The 14,754-nt window shown below is 42.2% G+C and overlaps 1 protein-coding gene across 5 annotated transcripts in view; it reads right to left on the reverse strand.

Moving 5' to 3' along the window:
- LOC112431247 (gamma-aminobutyric acid type B receptor subunit 1) overlaps positions 1-14,754 on the reverse strand; it is a 129,435-nt gene that overhangs the window by 73,664 nt on the left and 41,017 nt on the right. For all 5 annotated transcript variants that reach the window (XM_076890283.1, XM_076890278.1, XM_076890279.1 and 2 more), the window contains one exon: positions 8,420-8,580. In XM_076890283.1, the coding sequence (XP_076746398.1) occupies positions 8,420-8,580 (161 nt within the window). The remainder of the gene's footprint in view (positions 1-8,419; positions 8,581-14,754) is intronic.

The raw sequence follows: 14,754 nt of genomic DNA on the forward strand, positions 1-14,754 counted from the left end.
AGACGAGAAAAGACTCAAGCTGTTTCAATTCATGACAAACCAGCGCAAAAACCCAGTCGCTGGGGATCAAAAACATATTTCCTTTAGGTTAGAGCCGAAGAAAAGAATCTGTATTTTTTAAACATAACATGGCTTTGCATGAGTAAAGGTCATGGACCATCAGAACCAGTATGACATCAAAGAATGATAAAGACAGGCCTCTCAGATCAGATGCTCCCATTCTTACACAGTGCATGAGTAGCTTCACTGTGGCTACAGGAAGTAGACTGCATATAGCTTCACTGAGGCTACTAGTATTCTGAGGAATACTTTTATTAACTTTATAAAATAAATTGGACAAAAAAATCAAAGACTTAAACCCCCCCCAAAAAAACCCAACAGACCCAAGACACATAAAAATAAACATTTACAAAAAACATTAATGACCTAATGACAAGTCTTTGCTGCACTTTACTGAGTTTTACTCACATGCCAGTTTCTTCTTCCTCTGCTCTCAGTCTCGCTGTGTGTGCACCTCTTTGCATAGAGCAAGTGAAATAATATTAATATACTGATGAGACATAAAAACTTCCAGAGTTACACTGTGGGAGTGAGAGCGAGTGAGCGAGGGAAAGCTTTGCTTTCCAGTCATGTCAGCTCACTTAAACACAGTTTGTGGTTGAGTAAAAAAATACAGAACAACGTGTAAGTGAACTACATGGATCAGCCTGGTGTCACTGACAGCAGATCCAAATAGTGCATCCGTAAGTTTGGCATGCTGTCAGGCTTTGGAGCTTAGAAATGTTCACAAAGCACACTAGGCTAGCTAGCCAGGATATAATGATTTGGTTACACTTGAGGAAAAACAGGAACGCAACCTCCTCACAACTAGAAAACAAAACGAGAAACAAAATGGTAGCTGACTAGTTATTGCATTGAAATTTTTTCTCATCTAGCAACAGCTAAATTGTTGCCCAGTGTTCGAGCCACGTTTCACAGTGACTGCAATCACAGATCTGCAAAACTTTGGAAATACCTGCTGTCTATTTATATCATTTAGAAATGCAGACAGATTGCCAACACGTTGCAATCAATCGGAGTCAGTCTGCACTGATGAGTAGTGATGAGTGCACATTTCTTTGCAATACTCAACTGGTATTCTGGTACTAGAAAATGTGTTTTGCTAAGCAGCTGTGTCATTTCATAGATAAACCGCTGTCCTGCAGCAACAACTTGTTGTAGTTATAAGTAGTTAATGTGAACTTCTGTTTAATGTGATGCCAACACATCATAACCTATTTGCTGATTTATCATTTAATCTCCGTATTATTACAAACAGGCTGCTCGTAATTACCAGCTTGACCCCAGTCTCTATCACATCCTGATCAGCCTGGTAGCAGACTGACTCCATCCGAATGCTGTTTTATCGCCGTTTTGACGCACCACAGTCGCTCTGAAGACACCAGCTGACTATGAGTGCTTACAGACCTGGTCCCCCTTTTCAAAGTAACCATTTCAAAGGCAACCAAATTGCAAGTACGTAGTTGCAATAACTGTGATCGCACCGCAGTCTCCAGCCACTGTTTCTTTTAGTGTGACTGTGGCATTGATGACAGTGGTAATAACAATGGGAAACCTGCAATTATTTTCTGTATATATACAATTTAGCATGTTTGATTTGAAATAAAAAAAAAACAGTAATACTGATGTTGTGAAAGACAATTAAAAATAATAGAAAACAAATTAAAAAAAACATTTTAAAATGCCTTGAGCAACCAATATTAAACAGAAGCCCTTTAAATCGTAACAGAGTGTTTGTAAGATCCCTGAACAGGCTGCTCGAGTTAATTTTGCTATTAAAACCCTTAATCATTATAATAAAAGCAGATGGAGGCACGCACACAAAAAACAACTTAGACGAAGGTGATTCAGTTATTTTGCTTTGAACAGTTACTTATTCCATGTTCTTTTCACTTTGAATAACATAACAGGAAATGGTTAGCAGGCAGTAATAGGTGTATAATGAAAGGGTGTATTTTTGAACACAATTGTGAAATAGCACCAGACTACATAGCTGTACTTTTCAATCATGCCATTTTTCTATGAAAGCAAGAAATGAAACCTTTGATAGTATAATGGGAACACTGTGCAGAGATGAAATGATATGGAAAAGTTCAAACATCAATTCATGGTAAACCAGTGCCAAACCCATCATACAGAAGCTTTTTGTTTTAAAACCACACACTGCATATAAAAGATGGCTGAAGCCACCAATTGAGCATGTTGACCAATCTTGGAGATGTTTTTAATCACGAGTGAGGGGAGATAGATAGAAGCTACGAGAGAAACTGCTGTTATAGCGTTGCAGATTCATTAGGTGGTCACTTATAAATCAAAAATTAACACCTGAACCATCAAAATTCAACTGGTGGAGTTGCTGCACGAGGCAACTCCACTGGTTTTCTGATTCTAATACGACAAAATTAATTTGTTAGAGGAACTGCAGTTCCTCCAAAGGCCACTTGGTGTCAAACTTTACAAGAGAAATATAGAAAAACATTGGACACTAGGGATGGGTATCGTTTAGGTTTTATCCGATACCGGTGCCAAACCGGTACTTTTGAAACGGTGCCAGTGCTTAAAGAATGGAGAACACACACTTTGTCCAAAAACCTCTCGTGTTCAGCTGGTTTTTGTAAAAAGATAACAATGTTAGCCTTTTCTGCAGCTATGGGGTATATATGGTATGATTCTTGGCTGGAAGCAGTGCTTAAACAATGGAAAAAACACAAACTTTGTCCAAAAACCTCTCATGTTTAACTGTTTTCCACTTTTTCTTTGGTCATTTTAGCCTTTTTGGCCAGGGTGAAGGGAGTATCTGCCATCAAACAAGAAGACAGCCACATGTAGCTATGATGATGTTTGCTAGTTCACCTTACATGCATTAATGTAATAACGTGGTTAGCCTACTCAACGTAAATTACACACGAACAACATTAAGCTACTCACGCAGAGAAGAACGGCTGCTGCTGCATCATCATCCTCATCATTTCTGCTACACTGGCAGGGCTAGGGGCCAGGACTCTCCTCTTCGGGTTTTTGGACCATCATGGCACCGGATACCGGTACCCATCCCTATTGGACACTAGCTAATTTCTCCCTTAATTAGATTAACATGGGGGGATTTCTTTGTTGTTTAAATGTTTACTTAAGGCACGACGGCTTTGACCGACAGGTGCGTGGTGACGCAGGTAGCTGTAGCGACTAGCTGTGTGCTTTCTTTCTTTTTTCTCTTTTTTGCATGTTATTCAGCCTTAACTGTCAGATACTTCTCTTTGTGTCATGTACCAGTAGTGTCTCTATACATGCTAACATAATCAGCAAGCACATGGCCTCCTTATAAAAAAACAGAGGCAAGCAGGGGTGTTGGCAGGTTTGCAATAAAGGCTGAGGAATCTCTGCTATTCTTGGAGGTCTGTCTGCTACAGCCCCCTGGGGTCGTCACCATTTCTACTTTCATTTCTGTTCCTCCTTGGCTCATGAGAGCAGCAGCAATGAAGGCCCCCAATGCCATTCATGGTCACATTCACATTCTCTGTCACACACCCAGATTAATGCTACTGTGTGTGTACATAAAACTACACACACACTCACATACCCCACAAAAGATAGGCACTTCAGCTGCTGTCCTTGGTGCTGAAATTCCTGCAGCCAATATCGGTGTCATGTTAACATGCCCATGTAGTCTCTCCAATCAGTCATACCCAGCTGGCGAGAAGCTTTGAAAGAAACTGAAGTTTCCCTGAGCTAGGAAGAATGAGAAAACACACTTGGTCGTCATAATATGCCATCTAATTACACTCCAGATTGAATAATATCAAAAGTGTGAATAGGGGATATGATCAGGCTTGGGGGACCGCCTGAATATTGAATCTCAAAGCATGCAGAGCTACATCTCCTTAGTTCCTCATAATTGCGTCTGGCACCACACTTCAGGCTCGTGTGCCAACGGACATGCACGAGGACCACTGAAGGATACGAGTTATGCCACAGCGGATGGAAAATTGTGTCACGGCTGCCAATTAAAATCAAAAACGGAAGTGAGGGAAGCACCTTGTTTCACCGCCATTTCTCTGCATCTCCACCGTCTCACTCATCACTGTTAATAATTGATCAAAGTTTGCAGTCTCGGCTTTGATATATCCATGGCAACAGCCTGTGTGGAGAGCGCGTGTCTGCGCGCGATCCTGTGTGTGCATGTGTGCGCACATCTCAGAAGGCTGTAAATAGTCTGATGCTGTCGCCAGAATAGCCAGAGAAACAAGCCGTTCTGCTACCACGGGGTATATTCATCCATTTAAAAGACAGGCTGGGATTAAGTGTAGAGCTTCATAAATATTTTATGATGTTGAACAAGTTGAGGACATCGTTCCATACTCCCCGCCCAAATTGTCACCTGTTTGCTAAGTCAAACGTCAGAGGTGGAACTACTCTGCTTTTTCTGATTTTCTGCCACATACGGGTGTACTGTTACACCGCTCGATGCTCACATTAAAGATGGACAAAGTTTTAAATAATGAGGTCAGTGAATGTGCAAGTAATCCCTGTGAGCCAAAAGCTCAGCCAGAGCCGATCTACAAGAGCCATTTCACTTCCTATTAATCCCATTGTACAGACTCTGGCTGCAGAATAGCCCTCAATGACCGGGAGTGCATAGAGCCAAACAGCTAAAATAATCATTTACACCTGCTCCTGGACAAAAATGTCCACATTTGAATTTAGTTTCTGCAGATCTACCATCGCTAAAGCGTCTGAACTGAAGTAAATCCACACTGTTGCAGATTTACCAGTAAAATGTTGTCGTTCTGCTTATAAACACTCGTTAGTCTGTAAAGGTTTTACAACAGGACGTCCTCTCTCAGTGCCATCTGATTCTAAATAACAACTACACATAAGAAGCACCACAACAGACATTTCCATGTGTGTATAAGGAGCAGCTGGTTGTGCTGGCGGCTGAAGGTGACTGCTGCCAGAAGTCCTTTGCTTCATGCCTGAATCAAAATGGTGGATCCTATTAAGTGGACCTGTGCTGTGACATCCTTAGTATCCAGGAAAAGCATTTAACTGTAAAGCAAATATATAAATATGGAATTATATATATATATATGTTGTTGCACTATTATAAATCAGAAGAAAAAAGTTTACCCCGTGAAATTTACATTTTTGTTCCACATCTTCGTACAGCCCGACTCGTGCCAGACTACCTTACAATTGCCCGCTATGAGGCCGGGAGTGTAGACAGTGGGAGTTCTTGAGTATATTAGTCTCCCAGCTCACACTGCGATGTTGAATAACTGTAAGCTGGTGGTCTTTTGTCGACGTCTAGTTGTGGTTGAAAAACACTTTGAAAACAAAAGTCAGACCAAAGCTTTCTTATGAGCTAAACATACACATTGAATATGGCCTGGAGGTCTTTGTTAGACTTTGCTGCAAGAAAGAAAAGTATATTCCACAAAGGTTATTTCTCATTCTACTGAGCTAACTGGACTCCCATCACAGGGTGCATAGCACGGGCACAAGGAGCAGAGCTACAGCGTTTGTGATGTGCTACGTTTAGCACAATATAAATGAGAAAGAATGTAAATTCCTTCAAATTTCAGCCTATATTGTAAAAACAGGCCAATGCCTACAGTAGTAATACTACTTTTTCTATGTGGAGAAGCTGTCAGATGAATGTCTGTTTTACCACTGAGTAATCACATTTTAATTTCATTCTTTCATTCTCATAATCTGATAAACACTAAACCTGTAGTTTAGCTCGAAACAACATCAACACCCGTCTGTCTTACAGTTCAGATCAGATGACCAGGGACATGACATCGGGGTTTGAGCCATGTTTGCTGGGCTGCATCTCAAACACGGGCGTAGCTTCCAGCTCCGAAAGAAGCCAGTGAAGCTCTTTTCCTCTGTTTACCTATTATTCTGGTTTTATAGGTCTGTGGGGAAACGGCTCTCGTCGTCGTAAATTTCAGTCGCACGCTGTGACAAGTTGCTAGCCTATTAAACTGCAGTGTCTCTCACTTTCTTTCTCTCAGTCTGATCCACGGCTCATTCGTCGCGTCCAAACTCTAACAGCGACCTCAAAACACTCAGATTGAGGCTTCACAAAGAACTTTGCTAACCAATAACTGAGAACCAGGAGGCTATGTCCATCTTTCCTATACGGTCTGCTATTCAGAGTTGCATTGTCTTTTCTAATCTTTGTTTGTTAAGATGTCAAAGAAAGCAGATATCCAAAATATGACAACGTCAGACAGCTTTGACAGTATTCACCCACCTTTTGTTTTGCAGGAACAGCCAATCAGAAGGAAAAGGGGAGGTAGCTGTAAGGAAAGAGGAGCGAAAATGGGGCTGCACTAAGGTGAACGAGGATCACATCGTTAATAATGTTTGTTTCTTAATTGCAAAGCTACCCTGGTAGAACACACAAATAAAAATATGGACCTGAAGATATGCATAATAGGTCTCCCTTGATGCATTTCTTTTATTTAATCATTTAGAGATGCAATAAAAGTTTCTCATCATAATAAATTCCAGTTAAGAGTCTTTGATGCATAATTACACTCCGCAGCCTTCATCTCGAGATGCAAACAAAGAGCCATTTAAACCCTCGTCTTAATCTCGCCAAGTTGTGCTTCAAATGTGCCGATCTCTTCTCAGACCAAACAAGGATGTGGAATGGGTTCTCATAACTGCATGCAAATATCATAATTAATCTCCTTCTTTATAATTGGTTTTCAGACTGTCATCCTCATTACCATTCCAGCCAGGTGAAAAACGTTTGCAATCAAAAAGTAAAAACCTCATTCTGACCACACTGTACCCAGAGTAGGAGCAATAAATTCCCCCTCCCCCTCCCGCTAGGACTTAAAATCAAGGAATTAACCAGTATCATTCAGACAATGTTACACCAGCCTCTTTGAGCTTTTCCCTTCAAAAAGGATCTGCATCTATTTCGCGAGCCGGAGGCGCCAGCGACTCCTGAAGCACGAGGAGAGATGTTTTCCAATCCCTCTGAAATCTCTTCCTTGCTTTATTTTTATGTTTATGGCTGCTACATCTGCAGATGCCTGCTTCACTACACTTGTAATCGGAGGACACACGCACGTATTTAATCTGTTTCGAGTGCAAAGAACGAGGTGTATGTCTAACAAAATGCTCTGTGCCATCAGCTCTGCATACATCCAGCGTATGATTTTGCACACATATTTCCACAGAGCTGAATCCTTGTTTGTTTCTGTGGTGTGCTTCAAGAGTAACTGTGTTGCCATGCCAACTCTCGCTCTCTTTCTCTCTCACATGCACACACACACACACACACACACACACACACGCTCTCTTTCCCTGCTATTCTGTTTAACAGGATTCCAATGCAGAGCCTTGTACACCAATCAGAATAAAGCTCGTAGCAAATTTCTAACCAGTCCCTGTGCAGTTAACTGTTTGGTGCCCCAGCCAACTCTCCAGGCATCTGTCCTGCAGCATGATTGATAACAACCCTCAAGAGAAGAGACAGAGGATTGCTTTTTTTAAACAAATCTGTGTCTGCACTCATCCCACTGTTGAGAAAAACACTTCCTTTCAGTGAAAAACTTCAGGATATGCAGCAGTGAGAACCCAAAGACAAGGATTATTCACTCACAGAAATAACCCGGATTGTGATTAAGGTTGATTTGGGTGGCGTGGGTGGTTAAAAAGGGCAGTATCTGAACAAGCTGGAGGGGTGATTATTGGATTTATATTGGTCGATAATGCTGACATTTTAAAATACCACCATGATGAATGATTGATGAGCAACAAGCAGGAGGTGTGTTTGCTCATTTAGCAAAATGAATGTGGCACGGAGTGCAAAGACTCTGGGGGGTTAGCTGTCAGCGGGGTGACCCATAGATAAAAACATGAAAGAACCAAAGCACTTCCTTAGAAAAAGTGACATTTTCACCTGATACCTGATTTTTTGGTATTTGGCAAACATCAGTAAAGACGCTTCCATCACAAAGAGTATGATGTTCAAAAAATATGACCCCAAAATCTACAATACTCAAAGAAAACCTCTCCTTATGAGGTGAGCTATCATTAAAGCAGTTCCTAATGATCTTTAACTTTGGAGAAAACCAGCAATCCTAAAAAATAAAAAAGACAGCCAGTATAATTTCATAAATCTGCAATCAAAACTGGAAATAAAAGCCAGGATTTCTTTCTCTGTTTTTCATCAGAAAAGAATTGAACAAAACACTCACAGAACTGAGAAAATGACAAGAGCCCTCGTGATAATCTGAGAGGCAGATCATGACATCCCTCAGGGGCTGACACCACACACACACACACACACATCACTTTAAGTGCGCACCTCCTCTGACTCTCCTCCACATGCACTCACCATGCTGTCGTAGTGGATGAGCTCCAACTCGTAGTCGGGCAGGATGTCGCTCCTGTTGTTCACCAGGTCCAGGGCCATTTGAGCGGAGGGCATGCACGCCTGACCGCCCGGCCAGCCTCCGCTCATGGGGAACAGCGCTCCGATGTACAGCTTCTTCTTGCCTGCAGACGGCCGTGGCCAGAGGAGGAGAAGGATTATGAGAGATGCCCGGAGGAGCGCCGCGTGGCCTCGGGCTGGGCGGTTTGCCCGCGGAGGACTCGTGCACATTACCAGCATGGTTCAAGGTGAGCTGAACCGGAGCAGCTTGACCCCGGTGCTGCAGCTGTAAGGTCGGGCTGTTCTGAACAATCCCACAGCTAAATGTACACTGAACTCAACACGTGTCCGGCCGCCCTGGAGTGTGTTTGGACTTTATGTTGCGCTTTGCAGATACTGTGGCGGACACCTATTTACTTTAAACTGCAAGTGTTTAGCAGATCGAGTAAATAATTAATCGGCGTGTGTTTGTGCATAATGCTTGATTAATTATGCATTGCATGCTGGATATTTTCGGGACAGAGTCGTTTACTTTGCAGAGCTCGCGGCGATCATGTGAGAACGCGGTCAACTTTCTATCTCCGCGCACATCGACACAATTGTCCAAACTAAACTAACGCGTGCTTCCGGCCTGCGATCGATCAAGATTATTGGACAGCGCGTCCCTTAGCTACTTACGACTTTTACGCAATCGGGACGCACGAACGAGACGCCGAGTCCGCGCGGAAGACGTCAAGCGGGTCGGACGGGTGCGTGTTTGGAGACGAAGCGGCGGAAACGGAGGGCTGCATCTACGATCCGTGGACGCAGTCGTGTCCCGACGGATGAAACGAGTTACCGCGGAAAAGCAGCCGCGCTAGCGCTCTGCGACTGAGCCACTGCAGCACCGGCTGGCTGAGTGTGAGGAGAGAGCGAGGAGGGGAGAGAGAGCGAGCCTGCACGAGCTCTGAGAGTGAGTGAGAGAGAGAGAGCGAGAGAGAGAGAGGCTAAACCTCAAAGATTTTGACATTTGCACGGTGACTTTAACTTCAGCACTGCTTCCACTGCACACACGCGCATTCTTTGGCTTTGCATTTCTTGCATATGTGCGCCCATAATCAATATCTGATCAACGCATCGGCACAAATGGCCAAAAACAAGCTTTGGTATTTAACAGGTAGCCTACAGGAGGTCCGGGCAGGCAATATATGATCAATATAACGAGCTAACTCGTGTCAGCGTGAGCCGCTTCAGTTTTTCACACAATAAAAACAGAACAAACTTGTTGGGTTAGTTTTCAGTGAGTGGCTCTGCTGAACGTGGTCACATGTCCGCACAGTTTGATCCCACTCACAGTGGCATTCAATTATATTTCAGCCGCTTTTCTCAACTGCGCTGAGTTCTTGTAGAGTCATAAATGTCAAGGTTACATATAATTAACGTTCCAGTGTTTAGATTTAATGATGCACTGAGCGAAGCCTTATTCAATAATCTGCCTGTTATTTTTTTTCCAATTAATTGATTTTTTTATTAGTCTATAAAAATGTCAATAAAAGATTCCCAGCACAGTTCTGAGAATGCCAAGGTGACACCATCTTATCAGTCCAAAGGTTTCCAGTTTACCCTCACACAATATTAAAAAAAGAAAACTTCTAGTCACAAGCTCGATCATTTTCAGTTTTTACTTCAAAAACGATTTTAAAATATATGTTAAAAAGAATGTTAACAGTAAATTATGTATGGGTAAATAGTGCGGTCTCTACAATCAAAGTTTGGTTGGGTAATGTCACAATAACGTCCACCATGGATCCCGTACTCGACCCTTCAGAGTGCACAACACTAACAACAACATAAGACCAAAGCCTCACTGCAGCAGGATACAAAGCACTGGAAATATATTATTTACACATTCTAAAAGCATTACATCTTATAGGATAATATGACAACACAATAGTGTGACTTTGGTATGACATCATAGTTAGACTACTAATATATACTGTTGTTCTATAAAGTCTCTGGATATTCTGACCATAGAGCTGTTTCCACAGTGTCAGCAGCTGGTAGTGTTGCAGCTTTCTAAATCATAACCAAATGCAACGTGACTGCAGGGTTAACTGACTGATTTGTAGTTGAGTTCAAAGGGACGACAAGGACATCTACACAACACATCGCAAGTTTGTTAAAACTCATTAGAGGCTATGCTCTCTCTCTCTATTGTTCTTTTCCTGACACTGGTCATTTCCAAAGTCTGAGCCACAGCTGTAGATGTTGAATGAAATGTAGGTGAGCCATTAGAAATCATTTACAGCAATAACAAGATAGTAATAATGGTTTAAATCTGCCAGCTAAACAGTTACATTTAAAACAGGATATCTCATAATCGAGTTAAAGAATTGAATGGAGCTGCAGTTACAGCATCAGGCAGCAGAGGTGGAGCTGTTTCAGAGATTCAGCCTGGACAAGCAAATGAATTTCAGTGTGTTTATATGTGTGACCGTACAGTCGTCCAGCCTGTGACGGCGTGTGGGGATATGGTGTCGTTGCCAGAGAGACGAGATGGTTTGCAGAGTTTAGACTTAAGAATATCCTCATCAGTGGTAATTCCAGGACAATTTCAAGGATTTTCAAGGGAGATCACAATGAAAAGACAACAGAGAAAACACTTCATCTTAGATTTGTCATGATCAGAGTTGTGATTAAAAGCTTGGGTGGAAGATTTTCAGATTTCAAAATGGGTCACGGTAGTCTTAAGTTAGAGAATAGCTGCGCTGCGCTGTCGGGCAAAACCAAGCATTTCTTCAATTAAACAACACGTTTGGGTTTATGTCCACACATCTATCCATTCTCTTCCACTTATCCTTAACAGGGTGGGGGGGGGGGCGCGTCTGGCTTTATGTGATTAACAACAGTGTCTCAGAGGCAGCACCAAGATAAGCTGCCACCATTTGTCTCAATGACCACTTTGCATCTATTTGTCAGTATCTTAACCAGCTTCATGAGTTTGTCATTTCGAATGTGTACCACTTCACAGCTGAACCTTTTCAAAGGTTAACAGGTGGAACTTTTTCCTCCTGAATGATTGAATATTGTGCTGATGTAGTGTTTGCATGGAAAAAACAGTCCTGGTCCCTTAATGAGATACAGCAGTCCATCATTAGCCTATTTTAAGAAATGAAGGTCAATTATTTGGAAAACATTAAGGACTGAAGGTTTTTTCAAGTTCAGTCACAAAAATCATCAAACACTGTGATGAAACTGGCTCTCCTGAGGATAACCGCAGGAAACGAAGCCACAGAGTTCCCTCTGCTGCACAGCAGAACTCAGAAATCAACAGCTAACAGCAGCTTAGATTAGAGTGAAACATGAGCTTTTCCCCGAGTTCAAGCAGCGGGTGTTTCTGAACATCAGCCTCGACTGTGGAACTGGCCCAAAGAAATCAAGAGGAAGAAGGGAAGTGCTGGAACTAAGAAAGACACAAGAGACCGGAAGGAACTTGGAGTTTTGATCTGAACTCGATCTGATTCTGACAATTTTGGTCGTCGCTGTATTTGAGAGGTTCAGAGAAGGTGGATGGTTTCTGCACTGAGAAGGAGCCGTGATGGAGGGCAATGCTGGAGGCGTTGTTTTGAGGTCAGAATTCGAGGTAGCAATGGACAGTAGCACCAGTGTTATTTTTTTTTAACAGTAAAATGTAATTTAAGCGACACTGAGTTGTATGCTGTTGGCATTTTGGAGGACTGCAAGTTAATCTCCATTACAGAAAAGTAGAGCCCAAACAATTTATCAGCAGGCTGATATTATTGGCCAATATTAGCTATGCGCCAATCTATGAGTATCTGTATTTATAACAGCCGATAAACAAAAACTGAAAAGGAAAGAAGAGATGAGAGAAACACCTTTTGAGTATTGACATTGCATTGTTTGCCCAGAGGGAACTCTGCAGCGTCCTTGTGGCAGCCGCGTGTGTGGAATGCCACAAAGGCAACAACCGATCTGAGCAGCGTCCGGCAACCGCTACGCAAGTAAATGCAAAACTACACGTAACAAATGTTGGAAATTCTTTGTGATTTGTGTATTAGAAAGAAAAAAATGGACTGATATATCAGAATATCGGATTTTTAAATCACAGATCTGGGATAATTCAGTTTAATGCAACAAACCTCTTCATGAAGATCATATTCTTTCATTTTTGTAGCTGCACTTCTATATAAAATACCAAAACAGGTAAAACGCCCGTTTCAGGTGAAGGCTTGCTTCTTTTTGTTATCTTTAATAAGCATATTTTTGTGGGTTCAGGCTGATTGTCTGACAAAACCAGACATGTCATGGCTTCAGGAAAGCTGCTCACCTCTTCTGACATTTTACAGACCAGAAGATTAAGAGAAAAAATAAGCAGTAGATTATATAGAGAGAGACTGAAAAAATCATTATGCGAGGTATAAGCAGGACATTCTTCAGGCCTTTCCTCTGAATTACAGTCTTTCGAAAGCTGTTGAATAAGCTGAAAAATGTTATAATTTCACCCTAAGAAAACCTATGCCTCGATGCTGTTTGACCTGCAAATCGATCACTCCACGCTTGCCAGACGAGCACACAAGTAACGTGTAACTGATCTGTAACCACCTCTGCCAGCTCTGCCTTCTCTTCCACAATCAAGTCTAAAAATGCTACCAAAGCCGCTTTAAGAAATCAGCGCTAAACGTGGCGAGCAGCATCAATCACTCCTGATCTTATTTGCCTTCATCTCGATCTGAGAAGCGTGGTGACGGCGATGTAGCTGGTGTTGATGAGAGGGAGGCTGGACGCTCGGCACACCTGCTGTTTGAACCCTCTGTTCACATTCAGCACAGTCTGTCGGTATCTCTGACACACAGAGACACGCACACTCGCACCTTTTGGATGATAAACACACACGTAGAATCGGGCCTCAGCTGGCTTTTACTTGTGTCTCTCTTTCAGATGAATGTTTGATGTTTTGGGAGATCATTCGATGTCTTTGAATCATTTGAGGAATGATAGAGCTAAAACTTAACAGCTTATTATCTAAACTGAAATCTCAGAAAATCGTGGCGGCGGTGGCGACACTTTTAGCCGATTTCAAGCATTATTGGATTACTGACTTCACTCTTATTCCATTTTATGGTCTTGTTTTTGCCTTTCTTGTGTAAGTGCTCTAATTGCAATGTAATGTTAGCGTTAGCTTTTGAAAATTACTCATTGCAATGATTGAGAAGAAGACCATTATTTCTCCGGGCCAAATTAAAATCTCTCTGTAGTTGGGCGATGGAATATGACTATTATATAACCCTGGTTCATTACCCAAATCTCATTATCTGGATATCTCCGTGTAGCAGAGAGCTATTCAGATCCAGCTGCTAACAAGCCCTCACAGGCTGACATGAGTGCAGTGATCATCTACTGGCATTTGCCTTCCACTTCCACCTCCTCTTCCTCGCTGCCACCCGTGACCCATCCAACACACCATCAATTATTCAGCTGTGAACTTTATATGCTGTTTCCCTCCATAAGCCTGCAGCCAACACAGGCAAGATGCGACAGCATCGGACGGTGCACTGTTAACAACCCTCATGGTGGCAAATGCCACATTGGGAGAAGACATTAGCTGAGGCACAGCCTGAAAAAGCTGCATTGGAGAAATGAGTGCTGTAACATGTTGCTGAGCTGCTTTAATGAGGCGCCTTGTACTGTAAATGTGTGTGTCTGCAGTTTGCACAATGGGTATCCTTCAGAATAATGGCCTGTTTTCCTCCTGGTAGACGTGTTAGTGGAAAAATACTGTTTCCTTTTTAACAATAGACAGATTACATTCGCCTCCACCTGCGGAGCACGTGTTACGCTGGCAGAAATCCAAATTGATGTGCTGAAAAATCGATATCGGGGAAAATAGGATTCCCAAGATCTGTTTCAGATATACGGTACGGTTTTTTCAACGCGCAACTTTTTCCTTTTGTGGTGGAAGTGCCGGCCAGGATTATTTGAAAGAGCGTGATTTATGGAAGCATGAATGTTGGCCAGTATGCTAGAAAAATGTAGTTCATCAGGCAGTAAAAAGGACTAACTTAGATACAGTGTCATCATTACATAATTTGTCCTGCAGCAGCTCTCTCCACTCTGCAGCATCTCACTTATTAGAGAAATCTATCTTGCCTGAGTATCGGGGCGGAGTGGATTCTGTTAAGAATAATAAATCCACTGCTTAACTATAAAACGATTCCACTGGGACATAACTTCTGTGTATTTTTTATAAGTATACCAGTAAGAAAACATCTAGAATATCTTCTGCTTCACTGTCAGAAGGT

The sequence above is a fragment of the Maylandia zebra genome, linkage group LG11 (assembly GCF_041146795.1).
Source record: "Maylandia zebra isolate NMK-2024a linkage group LG11, Mzebra_GT3a, whole genome shotgun sequence".
Classification (NCBI taxonomy): domain Eukaryota; kingdom Metazoa; phylum Chordata; class Actinopteri; order Cichliformes; family Cichlidae; genus Maylandia; species Maylandia zebra.